This window comes from Belonocnema kinseyi, chromosome 1, assembly GCF_010883055.1.
Source record: "Belonocnema kinseyi isolate 2016_QV_RU_SX_M_011 chromosome 1, B_treatae_v1, whole genome shotgun sequence".
Lineage (NCBI taxonomy): Eukaryota > Metazoa > Arthropoda > Insecta > Hymenoptera > Cynipidae > Belonocnema > Belonocnema kinseyi.
In genome coordinates, this window is record NC_046657.1 from 16,784,819 (window position 1) to 16,807,631 (window position 22,813).

General features: G+C 26.5%; 1 protein-coding gene across 13 annotated transcripts in view; it reads left to right on the forward strand.

The window, feature by feature from the left end:
* Positions 1 to 22,813, forward strand: part of LOC117171515 (CUGBP Elav-like family member 2) — a 979,205-nt gene that overhangs the window by 928,498 nt on the left and 27,894 nt on the right. For 8 of the 13 annotated variants that reach the window (XM_033358892.1, XM_033358936.1, XM_033358926.1 and 5 more), the window contains 3 exons: positions 3,337 to 3,468; positions 12,686 to 12,983; positions 16,761 to 16,853. In XM_033358892.1, the coding sequence (XP_033214783.1) occupies positions 3,337 to 3,468; positions 12,686 to 12,983; positions 16,761 to 16,853 (523 nt within the window). The remainder of the gene's footprint in view (positions 1 to 3,336; positions 3,469 to 12,685; positions 12,984 to 16,760; positions 16,854 to 22,813) is intronic. The other 5 variants (XM_033358944.1, XM_033358961.1, XM_033358952.1 and 2 more) reach the window with 3 other exon arrangements.

Here is a 22,813-nt window from a genome sequence, read left to right on the forward strand (position 1 = left end):
TGTTTTTCGAAGCTTACAAAGTAGGTTTAATTTTCGGGAAAGTTAAAATTGATCCAGTCCTGGAGAAGCTGTACTATTTCTTTTCATAGCAATGCTGTTACACGGATGACGGACTTTGGCAAATTGCCAAAATTACCCATATAACATTGGTACATCCACGCTTCGGCTACTCACCTCGCAGTAATACCGATTTAACTCCTGTAACTGAAACAAACGAAAATAATACAAAAAAAAAAGAATTTTCGGCACCCTAACAATGTCTACACAAACATGCGATTGACCTTTACTTTGGAATCTGCAGGGACGTACGAAAATAATTAACATTTAACAGTGGGGTTAAAATTAACCCTTACCATTTCTCATTAAAATTGAATAAGAAATACTTATTTTGGGTTGGGTTAAAAAAATAAATTGAAATTGTTTAATTCACGAAGATATTAAAATAGGGTTAATAGGATGTTAAATGGGAAAGGAATGACATGGTTGTTAAAAGTATTTTTCTAAGGGTTCAGAATAAAACCAATTTTAAATCCCAATTAGTTTATTCCGTTTATAAAAGGTATCAAATAAATAAATAAAATTTTAATGAAAAAATGGGTTTTATTTTATTGTTTTAGAATTGTCATTTAGTATTTGATGAGAAGTATGGGCTTATTTTCTGAATAGTCAAATTTATTCAAAAGTTTACGAACAATTTGAAGACGCCGTAAAAATAATTTTACATTCGCGGTTGAGTGGTGATAAAAAAGTCAAAGATGCTTTTCTCACTTGCATCGTCATTCGGAGACGTCTCTTCGACCATTGCACACGGCGAGATTAAACTTTCCAGGTCCAACTTTCCTATTCCATTTCGCCCTGTGCAATAGTGATGATGCACTTGGAGATGTGGAGGTCCTTTCACGAAACCGCTGGCACACTTATATGCAAAACGGGGAAAACGAAACTGTAGTGAAAATTCGATGCGAGACTTGAATGTCGACAAAATCTTCAACACAACTGTGTGTCAATATTTTTATTATTCCGAGTTTCCTATTGACACAGTTTTAGACCCCCCCCCCCCCCAAAAAAAATTAAAAACAGTTGTTATTAAGGATCTTAAATTAGTCAAAGTCTCTAAAAATAAGCGTTTCGTAGTCCGATTAAGTCTTAAATTAAGTCTTTCAAATCCTTTCTCTCCCTCTATCACTCCCCCTGTTCTCTTTTCAGTGCTATTCGATCCTATCCTATCCGATTATATCTTTTCACTTCCTCTGCTCCACTCCTCTCCATCTATTTCGCTCCCCTTCATCTCACCTCTCATCTTCTACATCTCCTCATCCCAACTTTCCCTCACTTTCCGTATTTTCTCTCCTCGTATTTCCATATATCCTTTCCTCTCACTTATCCTACACCACTCCACTCTCTTCCACTAACTAACTTCCCCTCACTTCTTTTACTTATCATTTCCTTACTTCCCGTAACTTCTAATTATCCTCTCCTTCCGATCTTCCTCATCACCTATTTGCATATATCCCCTCCCCTAACTTCCACTATTTTCCCTTTTTTCACTTTATTTACTCCCCTTACCTGGAAAAAGTGTGTCCGCTTACTCCCTTTCCCCCTTTCTCACGCTTCCTGAATATACTATCTCTCTACTTTCAATCCCCCTCTTTCCCTGACTTCTTCTACTTCCCATCACCTTACTTTCCTTCACCTACTTCCACTTTTCACTTTTTTTAATAGCCCTCTCGCTTACTCCCTCTTCCTCCTGGGAAAAAAGTGGGCCCTCTCCCTCCCCCTTTCTCACACTTCTCCGTACTTCCAAATATCCCCTCCCCTCACTTTCACTATTTTCCTTTCATCACTTGCCCTACTCCCCCTCCCGGATAAATATATATGTCCAATTCTCTCTTCTTTCTCTTTCGTCACGCTTTCCTTACGTATCCCAGTTTGGCCGCTGGAGTGGGAAAAGATCGGGAATTTTATGAGAACGAGAAAATTCGGGAAATGGCAGTAAATTTATTTTTTCACCTGGAACTTTACAAATTTTTAGAAAAAAATCTTTCCAACCGTGGTTTTCTTTTTTGGCCAGGAATTTTACAAATTTTAGATGGGAAATCTGCCCAATTACAATTTTAACCATTTTTTAATTAATTGGTTGAATTTTTATCTTCTTTAATTTTAGATTCTTATTTTTAAGTGTATTATTTTTATTTACAGAGTTTTAAAATTCAGTCTTGGAAGACCTAAACAATAAAAAATTAAAAATGTTTGAAATTGAAAATCTGTGACAAAAGTTTTTTTTTACTTGATCAACTTTAAATAATAATTAATTATTTTGAAAATGGAATTGTACTTGAAGTATCAAAAAAGTGAACAATAATTTATTTGTTAACACTATTCCAGATCCGTGTACAATTTAAGAATTTCCAGAGTTCAGCATTAAAAATCAAACTGGATTAATTTAAAAGCCTTAGTCTTAAAAAAATGTAAATTTTTTAAATTTCAAGGAGCTTTTAAACTTTGAAAGGAACGATTTTAATTGTTCTCTTTCAAAAACGATTAATTGTTTAATGTAATTGGTAAATCCTTATGTACAAATAACAATTAAACACTTATTATTTTTAGAACAATTTAAGTAATTTTTAGAGATATTTAGAGATTTTGAAAAAATTCAAACATAATTTAAAACTTTGAATAAATGTAAAACAACATCTAGATCTTTTAAGATTTTAAAATAAAATTTTGAAGCTTTTTAAATATTTTGAAACTATTCAAAATGAATGTAATTTAACATTTAATTTAAGAAGTGTTCAGTCAAAATGATATAATTTTAAACTTTTTTAATATCATTGATTGATTCTTTACTTTAGAGCATTGAAAAAAATGACAAAATGGATTTATATTTTTGGAACTGAATTTTTGACTTCTATATTTAAAAAAAGTTAAACATCTTATATTTGGCAGTTTAACTGCATTTAATTTGAAATTGTTCAGTTAAAAAATATTAGTAGCTTCCATTTTATAAGTTTAATGTATTCAGCTTTTGAATACAAAATGTTGTAACCAAATAATTTGTAAACTTCAGTTTCAAAAGTTTAACATTCAAGAGTTCCATTTGGAGTGAAGAAACCCGAGACATTTTAAAATAAAATCATTATGAATTTTCATAAATCAAGATATTAAATTTTTACGTATTATTTAAACGAGATGAAAATTGTTCTTTACCTATTCATAATTGGGTTCCCTTGGGGAAAGAATATCCCCTTTTATTTTCTTGCACATGAAAATCTCATAAGGTTGGAAGTTATGTGTGCTCACGATATTCCAATTTAACGAACGAATTCTCGGTTTTAGGGCTGCTCGGCACCTCTAGTCGTAAAGTTCGCGGATACCCAGAAGGAAAAGGAGCAGAAGAGGATGCAGCAGATCCAGGCGAATCTCTGGAACATTGCTAGTGTCAATATGACGCCCCATTACCTGACGACGGTAAGATCATCTTTTTTTTTCAATAAGCCAATATCGGCGATGCCCAACTCGCATTTTGACCTGTTTCGGTTACCCCCACCATTGCATCCAGCGTGTTACCCCTCGCTTGCTTGTTCTCGCCTGGGATTATATCTTAGGTCATAGCCCGAATCGCACTGATACCTGTTTAAGTGTGCCCCCACCATTGCTACCCCTCACTTGCCTCTACCCAGTATATCTCGCGTCGGATTATAGGCAGGCATACCTGAGATTTTGAAATTAGTATCCATTGCACTTATAATCCCTTTGTATTCGCAAAGGGTGCACCCCAAAGGAGCGCGAGCTACCTGAAATCCTCCGAATTCTCCGAATCTACATATTTTCACGATTGAATGAGGAAATGTTGATATTTAATTTTTGTCTTTCAATGATAAATGAAATACCCCTGGACTTGTTGAAAGCCCATAGATTCCCAAAAAATGACTTCCAAATAGTTTGCATCAGTTGTTTTTAAATTTTAAGTGAATAAGTTGGAACGGTGATCGGAGGTGTTTTAGGGTCATTAGCGACAATAGACTCTGCGCTCCGGCAATCCCGGCTACTAAGCGCGCCAGGACAGGTGTGAGGGGTAAGGGTCCCACTGGAAGGGGAATGATGCCAGGTAGCTCGCGCTCCTTTGGTCATCGCCCATTCGCAACGCTCATTCAAAGAATGTCTATATATCACTCCAATTTGGGAAGCTTAGAATTTTAATTTATTATGTTTTGAAGACCTTTAAATTGGAAAGTGAAAACTTCGCAAATCTTACTATTTTTAACGTTTTAAAAGAGATTTGACTGCAATTCCTTATGTATCAATCTGAAATAATTTGCATGGGAACATTTTCTATGAATTTAAATTGATGGAACTATTAATGCTTTTAATTTGAAATAAAATAATTTTACCATATAAACATTCTAAACTATATTATTCACTTTATTCACTTTTTTAACGTTTTCAGTTTAAAATTCAGGAATCTTATTACTTTGAATTTCAAAATATTGTACACCTAATACTAGGGTGATTCAATGTACATATTAATATAAGAATTGCGTTTAATCACAAAAATATTTAAAACGTTAAGAATAAACATTATTGTAAATAGGGTTTGTAACCAAATATTTTATAAACACGAATTTGTGGGGAGTTGTACGTACACGTTAGACTTTGAAGTGTGGTGAAATCTTACTGCTTTTTATTAATCAACAAAGTAATTCCATTTTTAAAGAAGCAGTTGAATTTCGAACAAAAAAAAAATTAGTTGTCAACGAGAAATGTATTAGTTGATATTTTAAGCAAGAAAACATTGTTAATTTAAATCAAAAGCAGCTGAATATAATAAAAAAGAACCAATTTTTTTTATTAAAAACAGTTAAATCCTCACTCAAAGCAGGTGAATCTTCAACCAAAAAGTTATTTGCATTTTTAATTAAAATATAAGCTTTCCATAAAGTAGTTCAATTTTCAATAAAATAGTTACAAATAGTTACGAAAAGGCATTCATTTTTAAAAATTGAATCAAGTTAAGAAACATTATTGTTTAAACAATTTATTAGTTATAACAATATTATCTTAGAATAATGCTAGAAACTCGAAGTTTTTCCTAATATTCTCCACTTCAAATTCGAATGAGGGTATAATTAAATCATGGCAACAAACATAATTGTTTAAACAATTTATTATTTATAAGAATATAATCTTAGATATTATCAGAGTGGCAATTTTAATCAGTAATATTTAATTCTCAATTATTTCCCGGTTCGCCAACATTTTTTACGAATAAAGTGAAACAATTCAAACGCATAAAGCTGAGAGGTTCCGTTTAAAACAGGTTGATATATGATAAAGTAGAAGCTATCCTCAAAATATAAACTCATTTTTAATATTTCTAGGATCTTTAATCAAATTTATTTCTTCTTTTTCAGCCTTTCAATATACTTAAACAGTTTCAAAAAATTTGATTTCAAAATATTCAAAAACCTAAATTTTGTTTAAAATTTTATGGAATATTTTTAAATTTTGTCATCATTTTTTTAAAATTCTTTTGAAACTTCTTAACAACTACTTTTTATATCATTCAAGTTTTCCATCAAACTTTTAATAAATCCTGCAAAATTAAAATCAGCTGTTAAAATCTTCCATATTATTTTCTGACAATTTTGGAAATCTTTTTAAATATACTCTTAAAATTAATTTTAAAAAATAATCATTTTTAATTTTCCAATTTTAAAATAAATATCGGTAAATCACAAAAAAAAAATTATAAGTTTCCTGAATTGTACAGATCGAATGTTAAAAAAAAATGCACAATTCATAAATTAAAATGCTATAAATTAAACAACGAAACAATCAATCTGGAAATTTTTTTAAATTATATCATTTTAAGCAATTTTCAGTGAAAAGCATTCAAACTTAAAAGATTACAATTTTTTTACTGAACATTTTTTAAATTAGAAGTAAAAACCATTTTTATTTTGAGTATATTTTGTTATTATTTGAAAAGTGTAAAAATCATTTAAAAACGTCAACGCCTTATTTCAAGATCTTCAAAAATATATATTTTGTTAAACTATTTAAATTAGTTTTTAATCTCTTAAAAAAATAGTTGTTAAACTCTTTAAAAAATCTGCCCGTTTATTTATTTTTTCGCAACTTGTGTCAAAAAGTGATTCATTATGAATTTGTAGTGTTTTCCAGTGCGTGTAATTTGAGCTTTTTTATTTTTTTTTTCGTATCTCGCATAGTTTAACCAAAAAATGGAATTTGTGGATTTATTATATTTTTTTGGCAGGATCAAATTTGGAATTTTCAACTTTCCGACCAAATTAAAAAAGTTGTTATCATAATCCTGTAGGGCCTTCAAAAAGCAAAGTTTTTCTTCTTTTGACTGATGATTTTCTATTTATAGAAAAAAGTCATAGAAATAAATTGTTTGAGTTTTTGAGTACTATGAACAGCCGTACATAGAATTTTTAAATCTTGAAAAAATGTGGTTTCAAAAATTTTTGGTACGATCAAATTTGGAAGTTTCAACTTTTCGACCAAATTAAATTTTTCTTTCCTCTTTTTTATTTTTTTCCGAAAATTTAATTTTTTTGGGTTTTTTTTTCAGATTACAATAGGGTTTTTTTGGTTTTCGTTTATTCGTTGTGGTCCAAATTTGGTCGTTGGATTCTTGTTTTGTATAACAGGATTTTGCATCAATTTGATTATTGGACGTTAAGTGGGATTTTTAATTTGGATTTTGGTCTAATTTAAATTTCGTAAATTTTCAAATTAAAAAAATTGTTATCATTATCTTGTAGGGATTTCGAAAAGCAACGTTTTTCTTCTATTGACTTTTTTTCGTATCATGCGTTGTTTGACTTAAAATGTTCATTTTAATTTGTTTTTTTGGATTTTGAAAATGCTCTAACTCTGGTAATTTTTGATTTTTCCAAAAAAGTCATTAGTATAAATTGTTCAACTTTTTGAATACTATAAATAACCGTGCAGAGAATTTTGGAATTTTCAAAAAAGTGGTCTAAAAAATATTCAAAATGTGCCCACTTTTTGAATTTTCATCCAAAGTGGCTGGCTAACGAACTTGAACTTAAGTTTAGGACACTAACCGAGTGTGCCAACGGGCAATCGTAAAAAACTGTTTTTCGGTTTCAGAGGGTCTCAAAACGTGGAAATTTGACAAAAACGGGGAAGTCAAATTTTACACAAATCTAATACCTTCTCTGATGAGAATGTAAATAAATATTTTGTATAAACCCTGTCATTAGTCCTAAAAGTATTTTTTTTAAAGATTTAAACAGATTTCCAAAATTGTAAAGAAAAAATAATTTGGAAGATTTTCGGGAATTTAAAAATGTTGTGCAGGTTTTATTAAAAGAAAAAATTCGGATCATTTTAAACGATATTCAGAAGTTAAAGAATTTCAAAAATAATTCAAAAGTTGAAAAGATTCCAAATAATTAAAAATAAAATTATATACGAAAAATTCATTAAGATTCCTATGAAAATTAAAAATTGTTTTTTTATCTTAGAAAATTAATTTTAAAAGAATATTTAAGAAGATTTTGAAAGATTTCCAAAATTTTAAACAAAAATTAGAAACTTTTAAGGGAATATTTTTTATTTTTCAGGATTTCAATTATATGTTTGTTTTAAAACTTATTTTTTACAAAAAAAAACTTCAAGAGAGTTTAAAATAGAAACGAACTTTGAAGTATAAAAAAAGAACAATTATTGTTTTAGAAAAACTTCGATTAGGTTAAAAGATATTTAGAAGTTTTGAACAGATTAAGAATAATTTAAAATTTGGAATGATTCCAAAAATTTGGTAACAAAATATATATTTTTGAGAATCTTTAAATAAGATTTCAACGGTTTTTAATTATTTTTTAAGATCTACAGATACTCACAAAATATACTTAAGATTTCTGTAAAAAATATTAACGATTTTTCTTTTAAAAAATAATTTAAAAAAATATTTTACAAGACTTCAAAACAACTTTTGATTTATAAATACCAGTTAAACAATATTCATTTTTGACCATTTGAAATAAAAAGTATTTAACTTCTAGTCTAAGAAGTGTTAATTAAAAAAAACTGTAATCTATCCAGTTTTAATGCTTTTCAACTCAAAATATAAATTTTCAACTAAAAAGAAACGAATTTTCAGCTAGAGAAATTAATTCTCTACAAAAAAGAAGCGAATTTTTAAATAAATACGTTTTCTTGAATAAATAAATGAGCTTCTTAAGAAAAAATTTCATAGCTCGAAAAAGGTAAATTTCCATAAGAAATGGAATTATTTGAGTGAATTTTCAACTAAAATAATAAATCTTCAATTAAAAAGATTCTAATTTTTAACCAAAAATATGAAGTTTCAACTAATTCACCTAAAACAGATCAATTTCTAACAAAAATAGAAAAATATAATTTTCAGTAAAAACCGTAATTTTCAATCAAATCAATTTAAATTTTCTACGAATTAGTATAATGTATAACAATGATTCTACATTTATAAAAGTAGCTTTATATTACTTTATTGAAATATTTTCTTGAAAATCCTGGTTTTTCTTTGGTTCCAAATAAATTTTTTAAACTGAAAATTCAAGTATCTGGTTGAAATCTCACGTATTTTGTTAAAAATCTTCTTTGTTTGAAATATCAACTAATAAATTTTTGGTTCCAAATTCATCTTAGTTGAATGAAAATTTTGTTACTTGGTTAAGAGTTACAATTTTATTAAAAATAAACGTATTGTTGTTAAAGATTCAAAATTTTATATGAAGAAAATTAATCTCCTTGGTTGAAAAATGAGTTATTTTGTTAAAAATTCGTTTTTTTTCGTTGGCTTTAAAAATTAAATTTTTACTAGAAATATAACTATTTAAATTTAGTTAAACAATTATCTTTTTTAATTGAAAATATTGACTTTTTGGTAGAAATTAATTTTCTGGACTGTAATTTAATCTTTTTGTTGCTAATTTAATGATTCTAGTTAAATACTCATCACTTTTGTTATATTAAATAATTTAATGTGAAGTTTTTAGCAATTTTTGCACAACTTAAAAATAAAAATAAATATTCAATTAAATATCGATTTTAGATCGACAGGAAAAATAAAAATGTTCATCATTTTAGTTGAAAATGCATCTTGTTTGAAGCTTCATTTTTTTCCTTCAAAATTCAAGTATTATAATTAAATATTGATTATTTTATTTATTAATTCATCTTTTTAGTTGAAAATAAAACTGCTTGGTTAAAAGTTAAATTATATATTTGTTTTAAAAATAAATCGGTGTTTTTTTAGTGCAAAAATAATTTGTTTCAACTGAAAAATTAACAATTCCATTTTTGATTGAAAACTGCTCTTTTTGAGTTGAAAATTCACCTATTTGTTTGAAAATTGATCTGTTTTAGTTGAACATTGAACTTTTTGATTGACAATTAATTTGTTTAAAATCCTCTTTTCGAAAGAAAATTAATCCTTTTGGTTGAAAATTGAACTATTTGTTTAGAAATTCGTTTATCTTTTTTGAAAATTATTAAATTATTAAATTTCATTAATACATTTATTAATATATTATTTTTATTAATTTTTTTAGACTAAAAAAAAGTAAACGCCTCGTTGAAAGTTTATAAACTATTTTCAACTTAAAAGTAATTCCATAATAATATAGTCGTAATTCAAGGCTTTTATTACATTCAAAATATTGTTTATTATTAGTAGAAAAAAATAGAGTAATTTTAAGAGATATTTAACCCTTAAAGTGCATTGTGGGTGCCGGATACCCCAGGAAATTTTCAAACTCTTATAAACCATACTCAATTTGAAAAAATTGAATTAGTCTCGCCTTCTAGCTTTAGTTGGAGACACTAGCTGTAAGCAAAGTCGTTTAGCATGTTGTGTCAAACGTCAGTCTGCTAGCAGCAGCTGCTGAAAATGAAGATAAAAAAATCGTGGGGTGCAAATAAATATCTTTCTGAAAGCTCCCATATTGCAATATTTTTTTCTGAAAGTACACTATTTCAAAAGTATATTCATAAATTTTCAGGTTAAAATAATTAAAATTGCATGAGTTATGAATTTTTAAGTAAAAACCTAATTTTTTCACTTTTTAAAATAATTTTTCTAACAAACTTTAAATAAATAAATGGGTATAATATCAACTCTACCTTATAAAATATACCTTAAACTATATCGGATAATTTTATTGTGACAAAATATTCAAGAGGGGTTAAACAATACATGATTAAATACGCTGGGGTATAGAACACCCACGATGCACTTTACCGTGATTTTTACCATGTATGCACTTTGAGGGTTAAAAGTTTTTAAAACATTCTAAATTAATTAAAAACTTGAAATAATTTCAAGTAATTTAAAAGAAATGTGTTAATTTTTTTCAGATATTTTAAATATATTTTTAAATTGATCGAATTTTTGATACAATCGTTGGAAAATCCTGCAAATTAAAAAAATACCTAAAATCTTCCAGGTTCTTTTTTTATAATTTTGGAAATATCTTAAAATCTTTCGAAATTTCCTGTTACAATAATTTTTCAACATAAAAAAACATTTCAATTTTCCTAGGAATCTTAAGAAAATGTTTTTATTCTTTTGAAGTCTTTCAAGATTCTTAAAATATTCTAGATTTTTTGTTTGAAACCTGCAAAAATCTACATATTGTTTTAAATTCGGCTGTGGGTATTTGCATCAAAATTTTGGTACAAAGAGCCGAATTTTCTCGGTACACACATTTCGTTTAAATTATTTTAAGTTCTAAATTTAATTTGAATTTTTTTCAACTCCTAAATATCTCTTAAAATCACTCCAATTTTTTATACAAATAATAAATGTTCTATTTTTATTTATAAATTCAAATTTTAAGGATTTTTTTTCATTTGCAGAATTTTCTAAAAGTTGTAGAAAAAATTCAATTCATTTAAAAACATATTTAAAAGTTCTAGATTTCTCAAGGTTTTGAAATAAAATTTTTAAACTTTTCAAGGATGTTTAAACTATTTAAAATGAAAACAATTTAATTTCTAATTTAAGAACTGTTACGTTAAAAAAAGTTATTTTTCAATTTTTAATGTGTCTACCTTATCTTTCACTTAAAGTATTGAAAATGTTCACGTGGATTTATATTTTTGGAACTTAATCTGAATCTTTGAACTCTATAATTATTAATAAAAGTTCTAAATTTGGCTGTTTATCTGCATTTCATTTAAAACTGTTCAATTTAAAAATGTTAGTACCTTTCATTTTATACGTGTGAGCTATTGAGCATTTCAATACACAATTTTTAAATTGAAAAACTTTTAAACTTTAATTTTAAAAGTTAAAAATTCAAGAGTTCCACCTTGAATGCTTTAATTTGTTGTTTATTGTTTATTGCTTGAAATGAAAATATTATTAGAACAGAGCTTGGTTTTTAGCTCTTAAAATGCGTACAGGGTAAAAATTCTATTGAATATTTTGTCACAATAAAATTATCCGATATAGTTTAAGGTATTTTTTATAAGGTATATTTGATTGTATAGCCATTTATTTATTTTAAGCTTGCTAAAAGAATTATTGAAAAAAATGAGAAAAAAATGTTTGTTTTTTTTACTTAAAAATTTATAACTGACGCAATTTAAATTATTTTAACTTGAAAATGTATGACTATACATTTGAAATAGTGTACTTTCATAAAAAAAATTGCAACATGGGCGCTTTCAAAAGAGACCTTTATTTGCACAGTTGAAAATTCAATTTTATGATTGAACGATGAATCAGATATTTTGCTTTTAAATAGATTTATTATTATAAAAACTGAGCAACTTTGACATGTAATACTATAAAAATACAAGAAATTGAAAAAAGAGACATATATAACTGTATTTTAACAATGATATTTTATTCAACACATCCACAGTCTGCTGTCACATGACGCACTGTCGTAAGTTACAAGCCATCTAAAAAGATAAAAAGTATGAAATAATCGAAAAAAAATATTATTTGACTTCATATGATATACCTACGTTGGAAAGTAAACAAAAATCAATAAAATTTGCTCCAAAATTACTTTTTCACTCACTAAGTGCACACTGGGTGTTCTAGACCCCACGATTTTTTGCCTGCACTTTCAGCAGCGGCTTCTAGTAGACTGTCGCTTGACGCAGTATACTAAACGACTTTACTTACAGTTAGTGTCTCCATCTGAAACTGGATGGCGACACTTTCACCATTTTTTCGAATTAATTGTGGTTTATAAGAGTTTGAAAATTGCTTGGGGTGTCACATACCCACAATGTTTTTTAAGGGTTAAATTTTCATTGGCCGTGAAAAATATTTGCACACCGGGAAATGGCTCGGAATTTGTTTTCTTCGATTAAAACGGCCATCCTGAATTACATAATAATTACATAACAAGCTCTATAAAACACTAGTCCTATAAAAATATTACATAATTTATTCTTCTCATAAAATCTGATAGAGACTGTAAAAATGCGCGCGAAACATTTTCGGAAAAGATCGGAAAAAAATGAAATTTTACCGCTAGGTCACTTTCTGATCAATTCTGAAAGAAAATGGTGGTACAGTTTCGAAAATAATGAGTGGGACATTAGGGGAAGTGAGGGGAAATGAGGAAGGAACGGAGAAAGTCTTATTTATTATAAAAACAAAAATGCTTTGTTTCTTTTTTTTTAGGGAATTGATCAAGTAAATAATTTTTTTAAGAATGAGTCACTGGCTCCAACGTCACTCCAGCTGCTGCAGCAACTGCAGGCGACGTCGAGCGCCGCCGCGACGCCAGTTGGTACCAATGCGAGTGCAAATGCACTCTCGAGTGTCCAGCATCAATTGTTGCTGCAGCAGCATTTGGGTCTCGGTGCAACAGCTCCAGCAACTGCAGCGCCACCAGTCCAGACTCAACCGGAAATCAGTTCTGCCAACCTACAGGGACTCGCGACCCTCGCGTCTTTGAGTAACAGTGCTGGTGAGTACGGTCAGTATCTCAAGCTTCTTTTTATTTATTTGAAACATTATCTTGTGTACGCTACGATTTACTTTATTTAGTTAATCCCTTCGTTGGCATTGACGCAAAATGCGTCAATCTTCTTTTTTTTTCTATTTAACTTACTTCGATTTTGCATTCAAGTCTTCGTCGGTGGTTTTTGAGGTCGCTGATTCCGAATCTGAAGTCAAAATTCGAAAATTCAAAATAGCGGATCCAATATGGCAGACGAAAATACAAAAAAAGGCTCGAATTGAATCAATCTCAGTACTCATGTGATTTTAGGGTCGCTTAATCCAAATTTGAAGTCCAAATTCGAAAATTTAAAATGGCGAATCCAATTTTGGGGGCGAAAATACAAAAAAGGTTTAATTTGAATCAATCTTACACTTGCGGGGTTTTTGGGGTCGCTGAATCCGAATCTGAAGTCAAAATTCGAAAATTCAAAATAGCGGATCCAATGTGGCAGACGAAAATACAAAAAAAGGCTTGATTTGGATTAATCTCAGTACTCACGTGTTTTTGGGGTCGCTTAATCGAAATTTGAAGTCAAAATTCGAAAATTTTAAATGGCGAATCCAATGTGGGGGACGAAAATACAAAAAAAGGCTCAATTTGGATCAATCTTGCACTTGCGGGTTTTTGGGGTCGCGGAATCCGAATCCGAAGTCAAAATTTGAAAAATTAGAATGGCGGACGAAATCACAAAAAACGGCTGGATTTGGATAAATCTTTTAAGTACCAAAATTTAGCCAAATCGAGCCGTTTTTGTATTTTCGTCCGCCATCTTAAATTCTCAAATTTTGACTTCAGATTCAGCGACTCCAAAAACCCGCAAGTGAAATATTGATTCAAATTTAGCCTTATTGGATCCGCCATTTTGAATTTCTGAATTTTAACTTTAGATTCGGATTCAGCGACCCCAAACATCCCAGATACAAATTTTCAGGATAAAAAATATTCCTGTCAGTTTTGGCACTTTTTGTCAAATTCTCTCTACTAACGAAGGGATTAAATATAATGAAATTTTAACCTCAGTGTTAACAAAAAATTGCGACGCAAAATTGAGTTCAATTTCTAGTTAAACAAATTAATTTTCTATGAAAAAAAAAATAATATGCAATCAAAGAAATGTATTTTCAAAAAAAAATGTTAATTTTCTAACAAAACTGAATATTTTTTAACAAAATATATGAATTTTATGGCAAATATTTTAATTTTTGATGGAATTTTCAACCTAATACATGAATTTTTTACTAAAAAGGAATTTTCTATAAAAAAAGACAAATCTTTATGAAGTAGATAAATTTTCAACTTAAAAAGATAAATTATCAACAAAATAGAATAGTTTAATTTTCAGTTAGAGAAATAATTTTTTAAGCAAATAAAAAGAATTTTCAATTAAAATTTTTTATTTTAAATAACAGAAAAATGGAGTCAAGCTTTTCCTTTTTTATACATTTAATATTTTTGGCAGAAGAATTTATTTTTTTGTTGTTTAAAATTTAACATTTTCGTTGAAAATTCTTTTTATTTGCTTAAAAAATTATTTCTCTAACTGAAAATTAAACTATTCTATTTTGTGGAAAATTTATATTTTTGAGTTGACAATTCATCTACTTTATAAAGATTGGTCTTTTTTTTTATAGAAAATTACCTTTTAGTAAAAAATTCAAGTATTATGTTGAAAATTCCATTAAAAATTAAAATATCTGCTATAAAATTCATATATTTTGTTAAAAATTACTCAGTTGTGTTAGAAAATTATTCTTTTTTGTTAAAAATACATTTCTTTGATTGCATATTAGTTTTTTTTAAATTGAAAATTCATTTGTCTTTTTCAGAAAATTAAACATTTTGGTTAAAATTTCATTTCTATGGTTCTAAATTAGTTTTTTATTGAAAATTAGTTTTTTTTAACTAAAAATTTTACTAAACCATTTTTTTTTAAATTATTGTTTATATAGATATTTAATGTTTTTGATCGAAAACTGATGTTTGGTTAAAATTTTTTTTTTTTAGAAAATTAATCTTTTTAGTTCAATTTTCATTTCTTTGGCAGCATATTAGCTTTTTTTATTAAAAATTAATTTGTTTAACTAAAAATGTAATTATTAAATTTTTCTTCGATTTTTGTTATTCATAGAAATTTAATCTTTTTGGTAGAAAATTCGTTTGTTTTGATGAAAATTTACCTATTTCATTGAATTTTTTTTAGAAAATTCCTTTTTAGTTAAAAATTCACGTATTAGGATGAAAATTCCATTAAAAATTAAATTATTTGCTTCAAAATTCATATATTTTTGTTAAAAATTATTCAGTTGTGTTATAAAATTAATGTTTTTTGTTAAAAATACTTTGCTTTGATTGGATATTAGTTTTTTTAAATTGAATTGGTTTGTTTTGATAAAAATTTACCTATTTCGTTGAATTTTTTTTTTTTGAAAATTAAACATTTTGGTTAAAATGTCATTCCTACGGTTGTAAAATAATTATTTATTGAAAATGATTTTTTCTTAACTAAAAATTTAACTATTCTTTTTTTGTCGAATTTTTTTTTATATAGACATTTAATGCTTCTGATCGAAAATTTATATTTTTGGTATGAAATTTGTCTTTTTTTTTTTTGGTAGAAAATTGATCTTTTCAGTTCAAATTTCATTTCTTTGGGTGTAAATTAGTTTTTTTTATTAAAAATTAGTTTTTTTAACTAAAAATTTAACCATTTCATTTTTCGTCGATTTTTTTATAGACATTTAATCTTCTTGGTTGAAAATTCATATTTTTTGTTGAAAATTTAACTGAAAATTAAAAGATTCTATTGTTTGTTCAAAATTGATATTTTTTAGTTGAAAATTCATCTATTTTATTCCAAATTTGTCTCTTTTTTTTTGGTAAAAAATTCATGTTCTGGGCCGAAAAATCGACTATTTGATTTAAAACACGATTTTTATAGAAGATGCATCATTTTAGTTTAAATTGAATTTTTTTGGTTAAAAATTTAACCAATTTTTTTGAAAACTCAACATTTCTAGTTGAAAGTTCCATTTTTTTTAAGAGGGTGCATATTTTTGGGATATACATATTTTTTGTTCTAATTCGTATATTTCATTTTAATTTAACAGTTTTTTATTGAAAATTAAAATCTTTTTTTTTTGAAATAACGACTATTACATTTTTGGTCGAAAATTATTTTTTTTATCATCCATTTATTAGTTTTTTGAAAAATTGTACTATTTTTGTTGAAAATTCCCCTTTTTTTGGTTGAATTATGTTTGCATAGAAAAATAGTAAAAAATATGAATTAAAATTCAAAAAGATTGATAAGCAATTTCAATTAAATTGAAGCAGCAAAAATGAGGAATTGAATTTTGGAAATGAAATTAAAGCAAATCAACCAAAGAAAGAATCAAAAGATAATTGTGGATTGGAATTAGAACTAAAAAATCAATAATACCTACAGTGGAATTGAAAAGGAATTGAACTTTTAATTTTTAAATAAATAAATATTGAAAGCATTTATCATCCTTCAATAAAGTTTCTATATAATAAGTGAAGAAAGCCCTTTTTTAAACATAATTGGTCATTAATTGCATTTGTATTGAAACGAAACTGAAAATTAGAGAAACTTTGAAAACTATAAATGGTAAAGGGATTTAAAGTTTAAAATAAATTAGACATAAGTAAGGCTAATGTAGAATTAAATTTAGGAATAAGAATTGATTTTAAAAGTAAATAATGAATTTTTAAATTCTTTTTTCAATACAGCGAACGCGGGCGTATCGCCAATGAGTATGCAGAACCTCGTGACCCTCGCGGCGATGACTGGCGGAAACGGTAACCTGCAGGTCTCGCCAAACAGTGAGTATCAATTTCAAATCCCATTCGAGTATATTAATTAACCCGAATCTCATCTCAATCAAAACTTCCTCAGTCAAATCCACATTCGGAAAGTAACAGGATTTTCTAAGTAGTTTACATTAAAATCGGAAGTGAATTCAATTTGTAAATTTAGAAGAAAAAAAATGTCAAAGAAGAATTGAAGTTGGAGATTGAATTAAAAAGATTTTTTCATTAAAACCAGTGAATTAATGTAAGAATTAGAAATTTAGAAAAGATCTATATTGGAAGAATTAAAGGAGAATTAAAACGGAATTGCAAATTTAGTCATTGATATGTGGATTTAACCCTTAAAGGGCATACTGGGTGTATATCACCCAGCGAATCATTTGCGCTTTAACCAAACGTACCAAATTCAAGAAAATGGAATATATGGTGCCAGATTAACAAATGACATGAAAACCTATTTTTTATGTCATTTTCACATAATTTTAATTATTATCATTTTTATGCGCAGTTTAAGATCAATAAAATCGTTTAACCCTTTGCGGCATGGTGGGAATACCGTATTTCCACCTTTTTTCATATCATTTTTTGCGATTTCAGAGTAGTTTTTATTGAATTGTGCACAGGTTTTTAATTTCATGCTTGGAGGATGATAGAAAATTGAAATTTTTGTGCGAAGGGTCTACATTTTTAAAATAATTTTTTAATACTTATAAACAAAGATGAAAAAAGCCTTTTTTGTTGACAAAATTCATTATTGAAAAAACTTTGCATCATATCCTTATGAAAATGGGTACTTAAGGGTTTTAGGGGTCGCTGAATGAGAATCTAAACTCAGATTTTGAAAATTCAAAATGTCGGATTCAATATGGCTGCCGAAATTTGTAATATTTTTGGATTTTATCTGAAAATTGGTATACAGAGTTTTTCGGGGTCGCTGATTACGAATCTGAACTCAGATTTTGGAAATTTAAAATGGTGGATCTAAGATGGCGCCCGAAACTTAGAATATTTTTGTATTTTTTTCTGAAAATTGGTATACAGAGTTTTTCGGGGTCGCTGATTACGAATCTGAAATTTGACTTTGAAAATCCAAAATGACGGATCCAATATGGCGGTCAAAATAATAAAGTTTTCTGGATTTTTTTTTTTAATTAGTTTACAAGGATTTTTGGAGAGACTGATCACGAATCTGAATTTAGATTTTGAAAATTCAGAAAATTGGTACTAATCCATGTTTTAGGTGAGTAGGTGTATATTTTTTAAAACCTTGATATTCTAAATATTTGTCATTTTGAATACAGATTCAAGATCAGCGATCCCCTGCCTGTGCCAAATTTCAAAAAACAATTTAGAAATATTTTGAATTTTAGCCCGCCATTTTGAATGTTCAAAATTTAAGTTCATATTCGTGATTAGCAGCGACCCAAAAGACCCCTGTATACCAATTGTAAAAAAAAAATCCAAAAACATTCCAAATTTAAGTCGCCATATTGGATCCACCATTTTGAATTTTCTAAATATACGCCCAGATTCGTGATCAGTGATCCCAAAAACCCCCGTATACCAATTTTCAGAAAAAATAAAAAAATATGCCAAACGTTAGCCGCCATATTGGACCCGCCATTTTGAATTTTCAAAATCTGAGTTCAGATTCGTAATCAACGACCCCAAAAACCCCTATGTACCAATTTTCATGAAAACTCGTTTCCCTGATAAATGTATGCCGGAAAGGGTTAATCACGCAAAGTAAGTTTAATCATCGTTTAATCACGCAAAGTTATTAATTTTAGTGTGAAAGAAGTCATTTTACGATTTTTTTTCAGAAAGGATTTTATCTACTTTGAATTTCAAAATCTGTTATGAAACCTTTTTCTCCTTAAACTAGATAGATTAAACATCATTAATTGATTTTCTTGTAAAAAAAACTATCCAATACCGTCGGCACAGCACACATTTGAATACCCTTGGGTCTATAACACCCAGTATGCTCTTTATGTAATTTTACGGAAGTGTGGCCTTTAAGGGTTCAATTTATATAGAAGGCTGATTTGAAAATTATAGAAAAGCAATAGAAAATTTAAACTGAAAGGGAATTCAAATGGAATTTAAATAGAATTTCATTTTTGAATTATGGGTTGAAATATTTTTTCGAATCTGAAAAAATACCAAAAAAAATAATTACCGGTGCAGAAATTCCTCGGAATTTGTAAATAGCCGAATTCTAAAAATCCCCGAAATCAGTAAATTTTCGTATTTTAAAATTGACGAAGAAACTGAAAAATAATATTTGGAATTTTTCAATTTCAAGTTATCGACCTTGTCAATTTTTTATTTTCAAGTGCACTAAACAGCAGAGTGAAACGATTTAAAAATTTGAGCGATTTTTCGAAATTTATTAACAGTTGAAAATTTAGGATTCTTTTTTTAAAAGATTTTTTATCTCTTTATCTATTGGTTGTACAACAAAATGTTTGTGTACAAAATCACACAAAAAACATCGAATTTTAAGAAAATTAAAAAATTATGAATTGTTTATTAAAAAAAAAGTTTTAAATGTTTTATTTAAACCCCAAAATCTAGGTTTTTTAAATTTGTTTAATAATAATATTTAAAGCCCTCTAGAGTTGACATTAAAACATAAAAGTAGTGTTTTTTTGTTATTTTCGAGAAAAAATTTGTCTCTTGGATGTTGTTAGTAATAAAAATGTTTTTGCGGAAATTTGATAATTTAAGAAATTTGAAAATTAGGGGTTTTTAAATTTCGGAAATAGACAGTTTTTTAATTTTCATTTTCTTTCGAAAATTGTAATTTTTCGGGAAGTTTCTGTTACCAATAATATTTTTTCCGTGATTTTCCTAATTCGGGATTTTGTAGATTTGTCTCATCCCAAAAATATGAGTATTGGAAGAATGGCAGTAGAATTGAAATGGAATAGAGAGTTTAGTCAAATATTAGAATTAAAATTGAAATTAAAAAAGAATTAAATTTAAAATTTTAAAGTTAGAACAAGAATTGTGTTTTTAAATCAACAGGGAGTTTAAACTTTGAAAAATAAAAAAAATTTGATATATAGTCAGAATTCAGATTTCAAAGAAGTTGAACTTTGAATTGAAAAAATTTTTATTTTGAAATTAAAAAAGAGTTGAATTCTAAAACTGGAAATTAGAATAATAATTTTCTTTCTGAATTAACAAGGAGTTCAACTTTAAAAAATAATAATTAAAATTGGGAATTGGATCAGAATCGACAGTGGAGGGAAATTTATTTGATTGATAATTAAATTTAAAATTAAAATTAAATTCGATTCCCGAATTAGAAATTAGAGGAAAGAAGTATAAACTGAAATTGAAAGTGAATTGAAAAACAAGTGAATTGAAAAATTTGAAGATAGAATAAGAGTTTTTTTTTAAATTAACAGGGATTTTAAATTTTTGAAAAATAATGTGATCAATGTGATCGAAATTGAGTTTGAAACGAAATTGAAAATTAAGTTTCAATTTAAAGCGAAATTGATAGTTTAGTCAAATATATGCGAAACAAAATTAAAATTGTGATAGATCACGAAATTAGAAGTGAGAGGAAACCAGTATAAATTAAAAAAGAACTGAAATGGAATTGAAATCGAATTAAATTTTTAGGGAGGTTAAAATTTAAAAAAATATTTAAAATTAGAAATTTTATTGGAATTGAGTTTGGAACGAAATTAAAAATATAAATTGGTTTTTTAAATTAGAAGTTATAAAATAATTTCATTTCTAAATTAACAAGCAGTTTGAAAGTTGAAAAATAATTGCAATTTTAAATTTGATTCGAATTTATATTAAAAGGGAATTAACGTTAATTGAATTGATTTCTTAAATTAGAAATTAGAATGAGAATTTTTTTCTAAATTAGCAGGGATTTTAAATTCTGATAAATAACGAAAATTGTCAATTTGATCGGAATTGAGTTCGGAACAAAATTTTAATGAAATAGAATTCAAATTAAAATGAAATTGAATTGAATTATAAAATTAAAAGTGGTAATAAGAATTTTATTTCTAAATTAACAAAGCTTTCGAAATTTGAAAAATAATAAAAATTGCAAATTGGATTAGAATTAAATTGAGATATAATTGAAGTTTTGAATTAGAAATTAGAATTTGGAACGACATTGAAATTAAAGTTTTAATTTAAAACAAAAATAAAATTTAGAATTCAAAGAGAGGAATTTAAAGGAAAATTTTTATCTAAAAAATATCAATATCAGAAAAGTTACAGGATATTGGAAACGGAATTGAAAATTTCATTAAAATATATTAGAATTTAAATTAAAGTGAAATATAATTCAATTTTATAATTATAAGTTACAAAAATAATTTTAATTCCAAATTGACGAGGATTTTGACATTTGAAAAATAATTAAAATTGTATTAGAATTTAAATTGGAACGAAATTTATGTTTGAATGGAAAACGGAATGAAAATTTTGAATTGGAGAAAAGCAATCCATGGGAATAAAAAACGTAATAATAAATAAATGGAAAAAATAACAATATTGGAAAAAATAGAGGAGAATTGAAATATAATTGAATGTTTGGCGAAAGAGATGGGAGTGAAAATTAAAATTGAAGGAGAATATAAATAAAAATGAAATAGAATTGAATCTCAAAATTAGAAGTTGTAATAATTATTTTAGTTACAATTTAACAAGGAGTTTGAAATTTGAAAAATAATTAAAATAAGAAATTGGATTAGAATTGAAAATTTAATCAAATATATATCATAATTTAAATGAAAGTGAAATAGAATTAAATGTTATAATTATAAGTTATAAATATAATTTTAATTCTAAATTAACCAATATATATTTAAATTAAAAATGAATTTAAATATGATTTAAATAAAATTAAATTGAAATAGAATTAATGTTTAAAATAAAAATAAAAATTTTATTTCTGAATTAACGGGGATTTTAAAATTACAGGAGAAAACCGGGAAATGACGGGAAACTTTTACATTTTTAATTTGAAGAATTTTTAAATGCTTTTTTAAATACTTGAAAAAATAAAAGCCTTTGATGTTGACAATTTTGGATAAAAAACATTTTTATTTAATAAATAAATCAATTGTTTTTAAATTTATCTATACTTTTAGTAATAAAAAGTAAACAAAAACCATTTGACAAAACGATTTTAAACCAGTTCAAAATTTGAGAATTTTCAGATTTTAACGTCAAAACTTAAACGCTAAAACTTTAACCCATTCAATTTGAAAATTTTAATTAAAAACGAAAGATTAATTATTAAATATTTAGCAATATTTGAATTTTTATTTAAGACAAGTAAATTGAAACCAAATATTTAAAATTAAAGAATCTTTAACTGAATTGTTTGACATAGAAAACCTGGAATCGTTAAAATTTCGAAATTCTTAATTTGTAAGTGAAATTTTTTAATTTTAATGTATAATTTACAGATGAACATTTGAAAAAATTTTAGTAATTTTAAGAGATATTTTGGAGTTTTAAAAAGATTAAAAATTATCATGCAAATTTTAGAAAGTTTTCTTAAAAACTACTAGAATCTTTTTTGTAAATTTTGTTTAAATCGTTGAAAAACTTTTTAAATATTCTCTTTAAATAATTTTTCAAAGTGAAAAATTATTTTTAATTTTCCTAGGAATCTTAAGAAAATGTTTTTATTCTTTTGAAGCCATTCACAATTCTTGAAAAGAATCTAATTTTTTTGTTTAAAATCTGCGAAAATCTTCATTTTGTTTTATATCAGAAGATCATTTCAAGTTTTACATTAAGTTTCAATTTTTTCAAAACTTCTACATATCTCTTAAAATTACTGAAGTTTCGTCTACAAATAATAAATATACAATTGTTATTTATACAATCAAATTGTAAAGAAATTTTCTAAAATTTGCAGGATTTTCTGAAAATTGTAGAAAAAATTTAATTCATTTTGACATATATTTAGAAGTTTT